This window comes from Loxodonta africana, chromosome 1, assembly GCF_030014295.1.
Source record: "Loxodonta africana isolate mLoxAfr1 chromosome 1, mLoxAfr1.hap2, whole genome shotgun sequence".
NCBI classification, from domain to species: Eukaryota; Metazoa; Chordata; class Mammalia; order Proboscidea; family Elephantidae; genus Loxodonta; species Loxodonta africana.
This window is the reverse complement of record NC_087342.1, coordinates 105,391,165-105,404,857: the sequence shown is the minus strand read 5'-3', so window position 1 is coordinate 105,404,857 and position 13,693 is coordinate 105,391,165. Positions and strand designations below refer to the sequence as shown.

General features: G+C 39.1%; 1 protein-coding gene across 10 annotated transcripts in view; it reads right to left on the bottom strand.

The window, feature by feature from the left end:
- Nucleotides 1-13,693, bottom strand: part of UBR2 (ubiquitin protein ligase E3 component n-recognin 2) — a 129,153-nt gene that overhangs the window by 9,625 nt on the left and 105,835 nt on the right. For all 10 annotated transcript variants that reach the window (XM_023545647.2, XM_003403912.4, XM_010587621.3 and 7 more), the window contains 6 exons: nt 6,975-7,071; nt 6,463-6,530; nt 5,081-5,216; nt 3,789-3,879; nt 2,239-2,369; nt 731-839 (listed from right to left, as the gene is read on the bottom strand). In XM_023545647.2, coding sequence (XP_023401415.1) covers nt 731-839; nt 2,239-2,369; nt 3,789-3,879; nt 5,081-5,216; nt 6,463-6,530; nt 6,975-7,071 — 632 coding nt within the window. The remainder of the gene's footprint in view (nt 1-730; nt 840-2,238; nt 2,370-3,788; nt 3,880-5,080; nt 5,217-6,462; nt 6,531-6,974; nt 7,072-13,693) is intronic.

Sequence of the window (13,693 nt, the reverse complement as noted above, 5' to 3'; positions counted from 1 at the left end):
TGATACACTTTGCCTAACCAAAGGAACTGAAAGAAATTCCATATCTTGCCTGCAACTTTTAAAATCAGAAGAATATGACCTGTGACTTGATGTATTAACTTGCAACTACATACACTATAAAAAAAAAAAACCCGTTGCTGTTGAGTCGATCCCGACTCATAGCGACCCTATAGGACAGTGTAGCACTGCTCCATAGGAGCACCTGGTGGATTGGAACTGCCGACCTTTTGGTTAGCAGCCGTAGCTCTTAACCACTATGTCACTAGGGTTTTCACATACACTATAACCTCACTAATCTGGACACTCTGGAAAAACCAGTCTAAATTAACGACAAACTCTTATTATCTGGAGCTAGAACACCCATGTTTAATCTTAACTCAGTAACTTCACATGATTCTTAAATAGATCGAATTCTCTAGGTTTCTATTTTCTCAAACATAAAGTGAGGGTAAACCAAAAAAAAAAAAAACCCATTGCTGTCAAGTCAATTCCAACTCATAGCAACCCTACAGGACAGAGTAGAGCTGCCCCATATGGTAAATTCACTAGCCTGGCAAAAATCTTACCACAAAGGTAAACCCTTAAGAGCTAAGAAGGCCTACTCATTACAGTTTAAATTACACAGATTGAATTCGGCCAGGCTCATTATCTGACAATTTTGCCAAATACGTAATAAAGTTTGGTTCTGTATAAATATTCAATACAATGAAGTAAAGTGTATAATTATTACCTTTCAATCAGTGAATTCATTATCTCACTATTTTCTTGAAAAAGGCAAATGAGGTTGCTTGGTAGGGAAAGATAGTTACATAAGTGCTCAAAATGGCTTGTTCCAATAACTGCAAATGTAGAAGAAGACAAACTTAATGCTTATAACAAGTAAGAGTAGGTCCTGCATGGGAGTAAGCAACAGTAGGGCTTGAAAAGCCAACCAACCCACCAAAATTCAAGAGTTCAAATTTGCTGGATACATAACTTAGGAAGTTAACAGGATGGTACAGGGTAGGACTCCACAGGAAATGACACAGGGATAGAGTGGAATCAGGCAGTTCCTACACTGAACAGTTCACAATTTTCTGGTGTCTCAGCTTTACCATTTGTAAAATGGTATATATACCTGCATGATCTACTTCATGGGCCTACTTCAAATATTAAATGACAAAAATAATGTATAGGTGCTCTGGAAAAGTATAAAGCAATACAGAAATGTAAGTTGGTTTTATTATGATAGGTGGATTTAAATAGTATCTGTAATCACCATTGCAAATTTGGAAGTCTACACTCTTCTATATGGTGGCTGGGCAACTGGGTGAATAAAGGTGCCAGTCGGTACGTTTAAAGAGCAGCATGAAGGCCCTCTATGATCAGTGCCAGGTGCTATGAGAATACAGAAATATGATAAACTTTCAATCTACCTTTATACTCCTTTTATGAAATGAATTAAAACAGAATATAGAAAGAGGTGTGGAACAGTCCCCACATTAAAATCAGATTCATGTGCAATTATTATTTAATGTTTAATGGCACATTTACTGAGATCCAAATAAAATCAGATTTATATACAAATATGCATTTTTATTCTATAAACATGAACATCACTGTCATGAACTCAATTATGTCCCCCCAAAAATGTGTGTATCAACTTGGTTAGGCCACGATTCCCAGTATTCTGTGGCTGTCCTTCATTTTGTGATTGCAACTTTACGTTAGAGAGGACTAGGGTGGGACTGTAACACCCTTACCTGGTCATATCCCTGCTCCAATGGAAGGGGAGTTTCCCTGGGGTGTGGCCTGCACCACCTTTTATTGCTCAAGAGATAAAAGGAAAGGGAAGCAAGCAGAGAGGGGGACCTCATACCACCAAGAAAGCAGCACCGGGAGCAGAGCGCATCCTTTGAAACCGGGGTCCCTGCAACCTCAGGAGCTCCTTGATCATGGGAAGATTGAGGACAAGGACCTTCCTCCAGAGGCAACAGAGAGAGAAAGCCTTCCCCTGGAGCCAATGCCCTTAATTTGGCCTACTTTACTGTGAAGAAATAAACTTCTCTTTGTTAAAGCCATCCACTTGTGGTATTTCTGTTACAGCAGCACTAGATGACTAAGACAACCACCACAGTCAATAAGCTGTGTTTTAACATTTTTAATTGGCCCTCATTTTTGCAAGTCATTTTTCATTCTAAACTTTTGGGGTAAAAGACTACAAACAGTTCCTACATTTTGAAAGAAATGAGAAATTACCTTGAACTTCAGATGGGGAAGGAACTCCATTTAAGTAATGAAAAAACAACGCAGAACACTTCAGGAAAGGCGTGATTCCAGCTCTGACACTCCTCCACAGATGCCAGGCTGAGGGTGTTTCTTTCAAGGCACTACAAGAGAGAAAAGTCATTATTGGGAGATTTCATAAGAAAAGGCCATTCTAGCTAGAGTAGTGTGAAAACAGAGATGGCTGCTATTTGGAACCGAGGGCACATGTGCTTAAGAGGTGAGTTAGCAGACTAGCCGAAGCCCTGACTGCTAGAGGATGTCAGGTACGGACGGTGACACAGCCTCCAATTCTGTTATTAAAATTTATAAAAGTGACACAGAGCCACGTAAGGAGAATACTGGGAAAATAAAAAACCATCAACTATTTCAGGACTTTATATTAATGAGTATTATTCTGGCATACTATTTTCACACTGAACTGTTGTAATAAATTAAATTTAAAATTAACATGTGGTTTAGAACTTCATAAACCGTAACTTCTAATGGATTTGTAATATTCTGGAACACATCAACCCTAACCTATACCAACTTATTCTCTCTCTCACATTGTTTTTCATTCTTTGCTAATATAAATAATATCAGGGAGTACTTCCTTATGCCTATAGGTTTTTCTACATGTTGGATCATTTTGTTAGTGTGGATTCTCCAAAATGGAATAATAGTCAAAGAACAAATATTTTTATAGGTTATTCACATCTGCTGTCAAAAAGCTAAGTGGAACTGTTGTACCAAATTACAGGGACTCCAATACTATGTGAATTTCTAATAATTTTAGTGCACTTTGGCTAGTCCTAGATTACCTTGAAAGTGTATTATGCTAATTTGCAATTTTTTTATTTCTAGTAAGACAACAAATGTTGAGAACAGCAATTTCCAAAGTATGCTTCATGTTGCCATTAGTCCATGCCAGATCCTCTGAACAAAGGAAGGGTTCCGTGGCCAAAATAATTGGGGAAGCTCTGCATATTACATCTGTCTTAGAGGTTCCCAACATATTTCAGTATACTAAAAGTTCTGTGAAATCCCACCAATCATTTCTCCTACCTCCTCTTCCTCTTTTTTTTCCTTAAATTTTGTGGTAATGTATATACACCATATTTTTACACAAATAACGCACATTTTCTGCATTTGTTTGCCAGCTGTGCCCTCCCACTGCGAGGCACCCTCACAAGTGCTGCCATGCCAATTCTCTTCCATAAGTTGCTGTAAAAAAAATTAGCACAGTATGCTTGAGAAAATACCTTGTGGGGGGAGGGCACGCAGGTAAGCAAACACAGAAAGGCACGAATTATTTGTGTAAAATACAGTAAATAACAAAACATTTGCTGTCTCGGCCATTTTTACATGTATAATTCTGTGACATTGATTACAGTTGCTATATTGTGCGACCATCACCCACCTTCTTTTCTAAATACATTAGTTGACAGTAATTTCCTTTATTTAATGACTCAATTCCTTTTTCATGTTATCACCCATGAATATTTGGGGAAATGCCTGTCATATAAAAATTATGATCTCACCTTCCTGTATACTGGTGAAGTGTTTTATACAAATCAAGAACTGCTAGTTCTTCTTCACCAACAGGATTTTCTTGATCCATGCCATTTTCTCCTGAAAAATAAGGAAATATTAGCACTCCGTATTTGCCTATTAAGTGCTGTCAACACAACTGCTGTCTAAATCATTTAAGCACTCATATATTTATCCACTAACACATAATATGAACACACTCTCAGAAAACATGAAGAATTTAATATCTGAGGTGTGAACACAGTATTGATCTCCATCAGAACCAGAGAGCCAGTGGGCTCTGGGAGAGGAAACCAATGTGCTTCAGGGTGCCAAATGGCCTGCTGGGGTAAAATCACTAAATATATAGTCTTAAAATGTTGTAAAAACAGGAAGCTTGAATGCAAAACATAATTTAATGATGAACTCATGAGGGCATTAAGAAACATGTAAGCTAAAACAAAACTGACATCCTAAAATTTAAAATTCTAAGAGGCTTAACCACTATGCTACTTAAATATCACTGAACTTATGAAATAAAAAGTATAGGAACATTCACACTGCTAGGGGGGTTTAAGATGAGAAAGAAATGTGCTTCAAAAAGCAGCCTAAACCAGAGATTCCATCAGCTTGAGATCTGAAGAACTAGATGGTGCCTAGCTACCACCAGTACTGCCCTGAAAGGGAACGTGACAGAGAATCCCTGATGGAGCAGGTGAGAAGTGTGGAGCAGAACCCAAATTCACGTAAAAAGACCAGACTTGATGGTCTGACTGAGGCTGGAGGAACCCCCGAAGCCAAGGCCCTAAGATGCTCTGTTAACCACAACCAAAATCATTCCCTAAGCCCACTCTTCAGACAAAGGTTAGATTGGACTATAAAACATAAAATATCGTCGTGAAGAGTGTGCTTCTTAGATCAAATGGGCAGCTCCTGTCTGGAGGCAGGATGAGAAGGTAGGAAGGGACAGGAGGTGCTTGGATGGACATGGGAAACCCAGGGTGGAAAGGGAGAGTGTGCTGTTACGTTATAGGGCTTGCAACTAGTGTCACATAACAAAATGTGTATAAATTTCCGTATGAGAAATTCACTTAAGCTGTATACTTTCACCTAAAGCACAATAAAAAAAAGAATATCTCACAGCAAAAAAAAAAATAAACAAAATAAAACAGAAAAAAAAAGCAGCCTAATTATAATTCATATATTATTCTTGTCCAAGTATGTATTCCTCTAATATTCTTTTTTTTAAACTGAGAAAACGCAAGTATTTTCTTCAAGAAGCTGTGAAAAAGGAAAGCATTACCTGTACACGAGGTAAGTAAGATCTGGACGATGTGTGCCATCGTAACCAGATGGAAGATGTGAAGGTCTCCAGTGCCAAGGCTCGTTCCTGAAAAATCCTGACACTGCAAGGCAGGGAAAGCCAGCACCAAGCCCACCTAGATGGCAAACACAGAGGTCAGAGAGACCACCTTCATCACGGCAAAACGCAGTTCTGTTTTCTTAAGGTGATGCCCTTCTGAGCTTAGCCTCTTCTCATAGGAAATCTTTGTTCTTAAAGGGTATACACGGTAGAAATTCCACTAGGATTGGTTAAAGAAAATTACGAAAGCACTGAAGGGGTCTTGATGGACACTATCCTTTCATTCATCCGGTGGTTCCCCGATACACAGCTTATTGTTAATTATAATAAAAACAGCACTTGGAAACTTTCCAGGGTGTGAGCAGTGGAAAAAACATGGGTTTTGGACTCACAAAGATCTAGTTATGACTCCCAGCTCCTCCTCTTACAAGTTTTTTAGACAAATTAACATCTCTGAGCCTCAATTTCCTTATTGGTGAATTACATATATATGTTTTTAACATCTCAGTAGGAAGGATTAAGGACTAAAAGAGAATGCACGTGAAAGCGCTTATGTATACAATATATGCTAGCTCTTTGTTAGCCTCCTGCTGCCAGTATGGTGGGCCTAGCACTGGTAATTTCAGTAGCAGCAATGGAAACAGATAATATTTATTTGGCACAAATTGGTCTAAGCTCTTTACGTGGATTCTCCCACTGGGTTCTCACAGTCATATGAGATAGGTACTAACCAACTTACAGGTACAGAATCTGAAGCCCAAAGAGAGTAAGGGGCGGTACTTGGGGTTGCTGTGTGTGGTGGTGCACTCTATGCCCTGCACATGGGGACAGAGATGAGGTGGAACTGATATCCAGCTACCCACTGTTTGCGTAGCTGTGTGCCCTGGTACTAGTTGGCACCTGCTCAGAGGACATACCTCTCCTACAGCATTCAAAGGGGCTGTCTGTCACTAAGTAGTGTGACCAGACAGATCTTACACACAAAACCACTGTATGGACCAGCAGTAGCCCTTATGCTGCTGATATTATCTTTACCTCTTTTTAGGTAAAAAGCACAGTGAGGTTAAATTATTGACCTTAGCCACAAAGGAAAATAAGAGAGGTAGGATTCGAATTTAAGTGCCTTGACACTCAGGTCAAGAATCTCAACTAAATTCCTTAATATTTTCTTTTTGAAGCACTTCAGGAAAAAAAATCATAGTCAGAAGTGGTAATGGTAATGTCATGTAACTCCTATCTGCCCCTACACTACTCACCAAGCCAACGGTCAAGGTATGTAGTACAATAAACAGAACTTCAAACCCAAGTTGCAAAATACTCACCAATAAATGAAACATGTCGATATCTAATATGCATGGAAGATCTCCATGGTTCTCATCAGGCACCAATGCTAAATATTTCAAGAGAAATACATTAGTACATTTCATATGCCAACATGAGTATTAAATTATTTTTAAAATGTATATAATGTAAATTTATCTTTTCATAAGATGCAGTAAAACCTGTGACAGGTGGAATCTGTGTAAGGTGGAAATCTGTCAGAGAAAGAAAACCTGAATATTTTCCGCTAAAATGAAGTGACAGAAATGCGGTAAGACTGAACCTTGTCAAAGGTGGAAAACTTGTGAGACCCAGAAAAACAATGCAGTCTCACGGAGTTCCGGCTCTCACAGGTTTCACTGTATATATGAATTTATAACCTAGAGCTTGCATATAAGAAAAGTAGTATCTCAAAATAGTTCCTTCATAATGGAGAGAAGTTGAACCACTAAAAAAAAAATTACAGAAGATGAAAAATGACCGTAATATATATGGCAAATGTATTAACACTCACATGCAAAAAGTTTACAAAAGTGTCCTTGTACCACTGGAAGTGATGCAACTGTCCAATGTGCTGCTGCAAATCTTGTCAGTGACCTCAGACAGTCATCCTGAAATAGAGAAGCTGACAGTTAACAAAGATGACAGCATTTGAAGCAGCTCTCTTTTTTCAGGAATGCTAGTTCAAAGCACAGCTAGTCAAAGCACAGCTGTATGTACACTGAAATCTCTCTAGGTTGTACGGCAATGCGTACGTGACATCTTTGATGCCATGTCTCTAACGGGGATGGTCTCTAATTAAGAAATACTGAGTTGTATACTAAATAAACAAAAGCTAACTCCTTGCCACCACACTGACTCTCTGTGGAAAGGAAAAGAAGGACACATACATCAAGCCAGCCAGCCACAGAAAATGCTAAAAATTCAGTGCAGTATTCTTTTTTTTTTAAAATAATTTTTATTGTGCATTAAGTGAAAGTTTACAAATCAAGTCAGTCTGTCACATATAAGCTTATATACACCTTACTACATACTCCCATTTACTCTCTCCCTAATGAGTCAGCCCGCTGCCTCCTTCCAGTCTCTCCTTTCGTGACCGTTTTGCCAGTTTCTAACCCTCTCTACACTCCCATCTCCCCTCCAGACAGGAGAGTCCACCTGATACAAGTAGCTTACTGTTCCTCAGCATCTCTCTCCAACCCATTGTCCAGTCCCTTCCGTGTCTGATGAGTTGTCTACAGGAATAGTTCCTGTCCTGGGCAAACAGAAGGTTTGGGGCCCATGGCCACCGGGATTCTTCTAGTCTCTGTCAGACCATTAAGTCTGGCCTTTTTATGGGAATTTGGGGTCTGCATCCCACTGTTCTCCTGCTCTCTCAGGGGTTCTCTGCTGTGCTCTCTGTCAGGGCAGTCATGGGTTGTGGCTGGGCACCATCTAATTCTTCTGGTCTCAGGATGATTTAAGTCTCTGGTTCATGTGGCCCTTTCTGTCTCTTGGGCTCATAGTTGTCATGTGACCTTGGTGTTCTTCATTCTCCTTTGATCCAGGTGGGTTGAGACCAATTGATGCATCTTAGATGGCCGCTGGTTAGCATTTAAGACCCCAGATGCCACATTTCAAAGTGGGATGCAGAATGTTTTCATAATAGAATTTATTTTGCCAATTGACTTAGAAGTCCGCTTAAGCCATAGTCCCCAAACCCCCGCCCTTGCTTCACAGACCTTCGAAGCATTCAGTGTATCCCGGAAACTGCTTTGCTTTTGGTCCAGTCCAGTTGGGCTGACCTTCCCTGTATTGAGTGTTATCCTTCCCTTCACCTAAAGTAGTTCTTATCTACTAACTAATCAGTAAATAACCCTCTCCCACCCTCCCTCCCTCCCTGCCTCGTAACCACAAAAGAATGTGTTCTTCTCGGTTTATACTATTTCTCAAGATCTTATAATAATGGTCTTATACAATATTTGTCGTTTTACATTTGACTAATTTCACTCAGCATAATGCCTTCCAGGTTCCTCCATGTTATGAAATGTTTCACGGATTTGTCGCTGTTCTTTATCGATGTGTAGTATTCCATTGTGTGAATATACCATAATTTATTTAACCATTCATCCGTTGATGGACACCTTGGTTGCTTCCAGCTTTTTGCTATTGTAAACAGAGCTGCAACAAACATGGGTGTGCATATATCTGTTCGTGTAAAGGCTCTTATTTCTCTAGGGTATATTCCGAGGAGTGGGATTTCTGGGTTGTAAGGTAGTTCTATTTCTAACTTTTTAAGAAAACACCAGATTGATTTCCAAAGTGGTTGTACCATTTTACATTCCCACCAGCAGTGTATAAGAGTTCCAATCTCTCTGCAGCCTCTCCAACATTCACTATTTTGTGTTTTTTGGATTAATGCCAGCCTTGTTGGAGTGAGATGGAATCTCATCGTAGTTTTTAATTTGCATTTCTCTAATGGCTAATGATAGAGAGCACTTTCTCATGTATCTGTTAGCTGCCTGAATATCTTCTTTAGTGAAGTGCGTGTTCATATCCTTTGCCCACTTTTTGATTGGGTTGTTTGCCTTTTTGTGGTTGTGTTTTAACAGAATTATATAGATTTTAGAGATCAGGCGCTGTTCGGAGATGTCATAGCTGCAAATTTTCTCCCAATCTGTAGGTGGTCTTTTTACTCTGTAGATAAGCATAGGTGTTTGATTTTTAGGAGCTCCCAGTTACCTGGTTTCTCTTCATCATTTTTAGTAATGCTTTGTATTCTGTTTATGCCTTGTATTAGGGCTCCTAAGGTTGTCCCTATTTTTTCTTCCATGATCTTTATCGTTTTAGTCTTTATGTTTAGGTCTTTGATCCACTTGGAGTTAGTTTTTGTGCATGGTGTGAGGTATGGGTCCTGTTTCATTTTTTTGCAAATGGATATCCAGTTATACCAGCACCACTTGTTAAAAAGACTATCTTTTCCCCAATTAACTGACACTGGGCCTTTGTCAAATATCAGCTGCTCATATGTGGATGGATTTATATCTGGGTTCTCAATTCTGTTTCACTGGTCTATGTGCCTGTTGTTGTACCAGTACTAGGCTGTTTTGACTACTGTGGCTGTATAATATGTTCTAAAATCAGGTAGACTGAGGCCTCCCACTTTCTTCTTTTTCAGTAATGCTTTACTTATCCGGGGTTTCTTTCCCTTCCATATGAAGTTGGTGATTTGTTTCTCCATCACATTAAAAAATGCCATTGGAATTTGGATCAGAAGTGCATTGTATGTATCGATGGCTTTTGGTAGAACAGACATTTTTACTATGTTAAGTCTTCCTATCCATGGGGAAGGTATGTTTTTCCACTTATGTAGGTCCCTTTTAGTTTCTTGCACTAGTACTTTGCAGTTTTCTTTGTATAGGTCTTTTACATCTTTGGTAAGATTTATTCCTAAGTATTTTATCTTCTTGGGGGCTACTGTGAATGGTATTGATTTGGTGATTTCTTCTTCGATGTTCTTTTTGTTGATGTAGAGGAATCCAAGTGATTTTTGTATGTTTATCTTATAACCTGAGACTCTGCCGAACTCTTCTATTAGTTTCAGTAGTTTTCTGGAGGATTCCTTAGGGTTTTCTGTGTATAAGATCATGTCATCTGCAAACAGAGATAATTTTACTTCTTCCTTGCCAATCCGAATGCCCTTTATCTCTTTGTCTAGCCTAATTGCCCTGGCTAGGACTTCTAGCACAATGTTGAATAAGAGCAGTGAGAAAGGGCATCCTTGTCTGGTTCCCGTTCTCAAGGGAAATGCTTTCAGGCTCTCCCCATTTAGAGTGATGTTGGCTGTTGGCTTTGTATAGATGCCCTTTATTATGTTGAGGAATTTTCCTTCAATTCCCATTTTGCTGAGAGTTTTTATCATGAATGGGTGTTGGACTTTGTCAAATGCCTTTTCTGCATCAATTGATAAGATCATGTGGTTTTTGTCTTTTGTTTTATTTATATGGTGGATTACATTAATGGTTTTTCTAATATTAAACGAGGCTTGCATACCTGGAATAAATCCCACTTGGTCATGGTGGGTTATTTTTTTGATACGTTGTTGTTATTCTATCGGCTGGAATTTTGTTGAAGATTTTTGCATCTATGTTCATGAGGGATATAGGTCTGTAATTTTCTTTTTTTGTGGTGTCTTTTTTTTTTACCTGGTTTTGGTATCAGGGATATGGTGGCTTCATAGAATGAGTTAGGTAGTATTCCATCATTTTCTATGCTTTGAAGTACCTTTCGTAGTGGTGGTGTTAACTCTTCTCTGAAAGTTTGGTAGAACTCTGCGGTGAAGCTGTCCAGGCCAGGGCTTTTTTTTTCTTGGGAGTTTTCTGATTACCTTTTCAATCTCTTTTTCTGTTATGGGTCTATTTAGCCGTCTTACTTCTGACTGTGTTAGTTTAGGTAGGTGGTGTTTTTATAGGAATTCATCCATTTCTTCTAGGTTTTCAAATTTGTTAGAGTACAATTTTTTGTAATAATGTGATATGATTCTTTTAATTTCAGTTGGGTCTGTTGTGATGTGGCCCATCTTGTTTCTTATTTGGGTTATTTGTTTCCTTTCCTGTATTTCTTTAGTCAGTCTGGCCAATGGTTTATCAATTTTGTTAATTTTTTCAAAGAACCAGCTTTTGGCTTTGTTAATTCTTTCAATTGTTTTTCTGTTCTCTAATTCAGTTAGTTCAGCTTTAATTTTTATTATTTGTTTTCTTCTGGTGCCTGATGGATTCTTTCATTGCTCGCTTTCTGTTTGTTCAAGTTGTAGGGACAGTTCTCTGATTTTGGCTCTTTCTTCTTTATGTATGTGTGCATTTATCGATATAAATTGACCTCTGAGCACTGCTTTTGCGGTATCCCAGAGGTTTTGATAGGAAGTGTTTTCATTCTTGTTGCATTCTATGAATTTCTTTATTCACTCCTTAATGTCTTCTATAACCCAGTCTTTTTTGAGCAGGGTATTTGTTCAGTTTCCAAGTATTTGATTTCTTTTCCCTGATTTTTCTGTTACTGATTTCCACTTTTATGGCCTTGTGTTCTAAGAAGATGCTTTGTAATATTTCGATGTTTTGGATTCTGCAAAGGTTTGTTTTATGACCTAATATGTGATCTATTCTAGAGAATGTTCCGTGTGCACTAGAAAAAAAAAGTATACTTTGCAGCTGTTGGGTGGAGTGTTCTGTATAAGTCTATGAGGTCAAGTTGGTTGATTATAGCAATTAGGTCTTCTGTGTTTCTATTGAGCTTCTTACTGGAAGTTCTATTCTTCTCCAAAAGTGGTGTGTTGAAGTCTCCTACTATAATTGTGGAGGTGTCTATCTCACTTTTCAGTTCTGTTAAAGTTTGTTTTATGCATCTTGCAGCCATGTCATTGGGTGCATAAATTGCAGTATTCTTTATATTTGTCCTAAAGAGACACTCTAAAAGATGGCAAATACTCTAAATACTGGGGAAACTATATGCTTTGATGTCCATTCCTATACAATTTAGAATGGTACACAAATCAGGCTCTCTGCAGCCATTAAAAACTTATGGGGACTAGGCATTAACAATGAGAAAGCTCTTGATTTAAAGTAAAGAATATAGCAGAAACAAAACTACATGTAAGCACCAAGTTTAATCAAGTATAAATATGCTATGTGGAAAAAGACAGATGGTTGACAGGATGATGAGTTTTTCCTTCCTGCTTACTTCTCTATTTTCCGTAATTCTGTAATATCCCAGGTCTTAGTTTTGATCTTAAAATGAAAACTCACACTGCCTCTTCCTGCTCTCGAGCTCACAGGAGAGACAACTGAAGGAGGCAGATGTCACAGATATAGTGATTATATATATATATAAAATATAACTCATAATATAATGAGCCCTTGGTACAACGGTTAAGCGTTCAGCTGCAAACTAGAAAGTTGGAGGTTTGACCCCAGCCAGTGGCTCCACGGGAGAAAGACCAGGCAATCTGCTCTTATAAAGATGACAGCCTAGAAAACCCTATGGGGTCGTTCTACTCTGTCACAGGGCGTTGCTATGAGTTGAAAATTGGCTCGATGGCACTTAATAACAACAACACAGCTCTGAGAGTTTTCCCAGGGGAAGATAAAGCTTGGAAAGCACCTTGAAGAGCAGGAGTTGGCTTAGGGCGCTCTAGGCAGAGGAAAGGAAATATGCAAAGGCCTGAGAACTAGCATGTGGGAATTAGCAGTGATTCTGCAAGACTGACTCAGGGTTGCATCTTGGCAGAGTTCTTCTGATGATGGATTAGGGAAGAGTGAGATTCGGGGTAGAGACTGCTACAGTAATCCAGCAAGAAATGATATGAGCTGAACCAAACAAGTAGAAGTAGCAACTGGAGAAATGGGACAAGTGTGCAGAAGGGGAATCCAACAGACTCTGCTGAACAAGTGGATGGGAACGTCCAGGGCAAATGATGTATCTATACTAGGACTTCCAAGTTTCTCGCTTGGTCAGCTGGACAGACAGTGGTGACATTAACTAAAACAGGGACTATGGGAAGAGAAACAATTTAATTTGGATTGCTGAATTTGAAGTGACTTTAGGAGATCCATGAGCCCTGGTGGTGCAGTGGTTAAAGTGCTTGGCTGTTAACTAAAAGGTCCGCAGTTCAAACCCATCAGCTGCTCTGTGGGAGAAAGATGTGGCAGGCTGCTCCAGTAAAGATTTACAGCCTTGAAAACCCTATGGGGCAGTTCTACTCTGTCCTATGGAGTCACTATGAGTCGGAATTGACTCGATGGGAGTGGATTGGTTAGGAGATCCAGGTTAAAAAAAAAAAAAGAAAAAAAGCAGGCAATGATATAATGGGCCTGGATCCAAAATAAAGGTCTGGGTTGGAGATACATATATGGAAATCACTTGGATATAACTGAAATCAAAAGTATAGATGAGGTTGGCATGGGAAGAGAGAACCACGGGCAGAGCCCAGGGGAGTTTAAAATAACGTTTACAGGAGGCAAGAGGATAGTCTGAAAGAGCAGGAGAACAGACTGAGAAGAAGAAGCCAGAGAGGTAGAAAGAAAACCAGGGTGTCACAGAAAGCAAGAGAGAAATGAGTTTCAGACGGAAGCAGCAGTTAATTAAAAAAAAGGGCAGTAGCAGTTAACATAATTAAGTAAATAGAGATATCAATTAAGAAAAGGTCTGAAAAAATGCCCACCAAAGTGATAATCAGGAGATCATTTCACAAGAGTCATT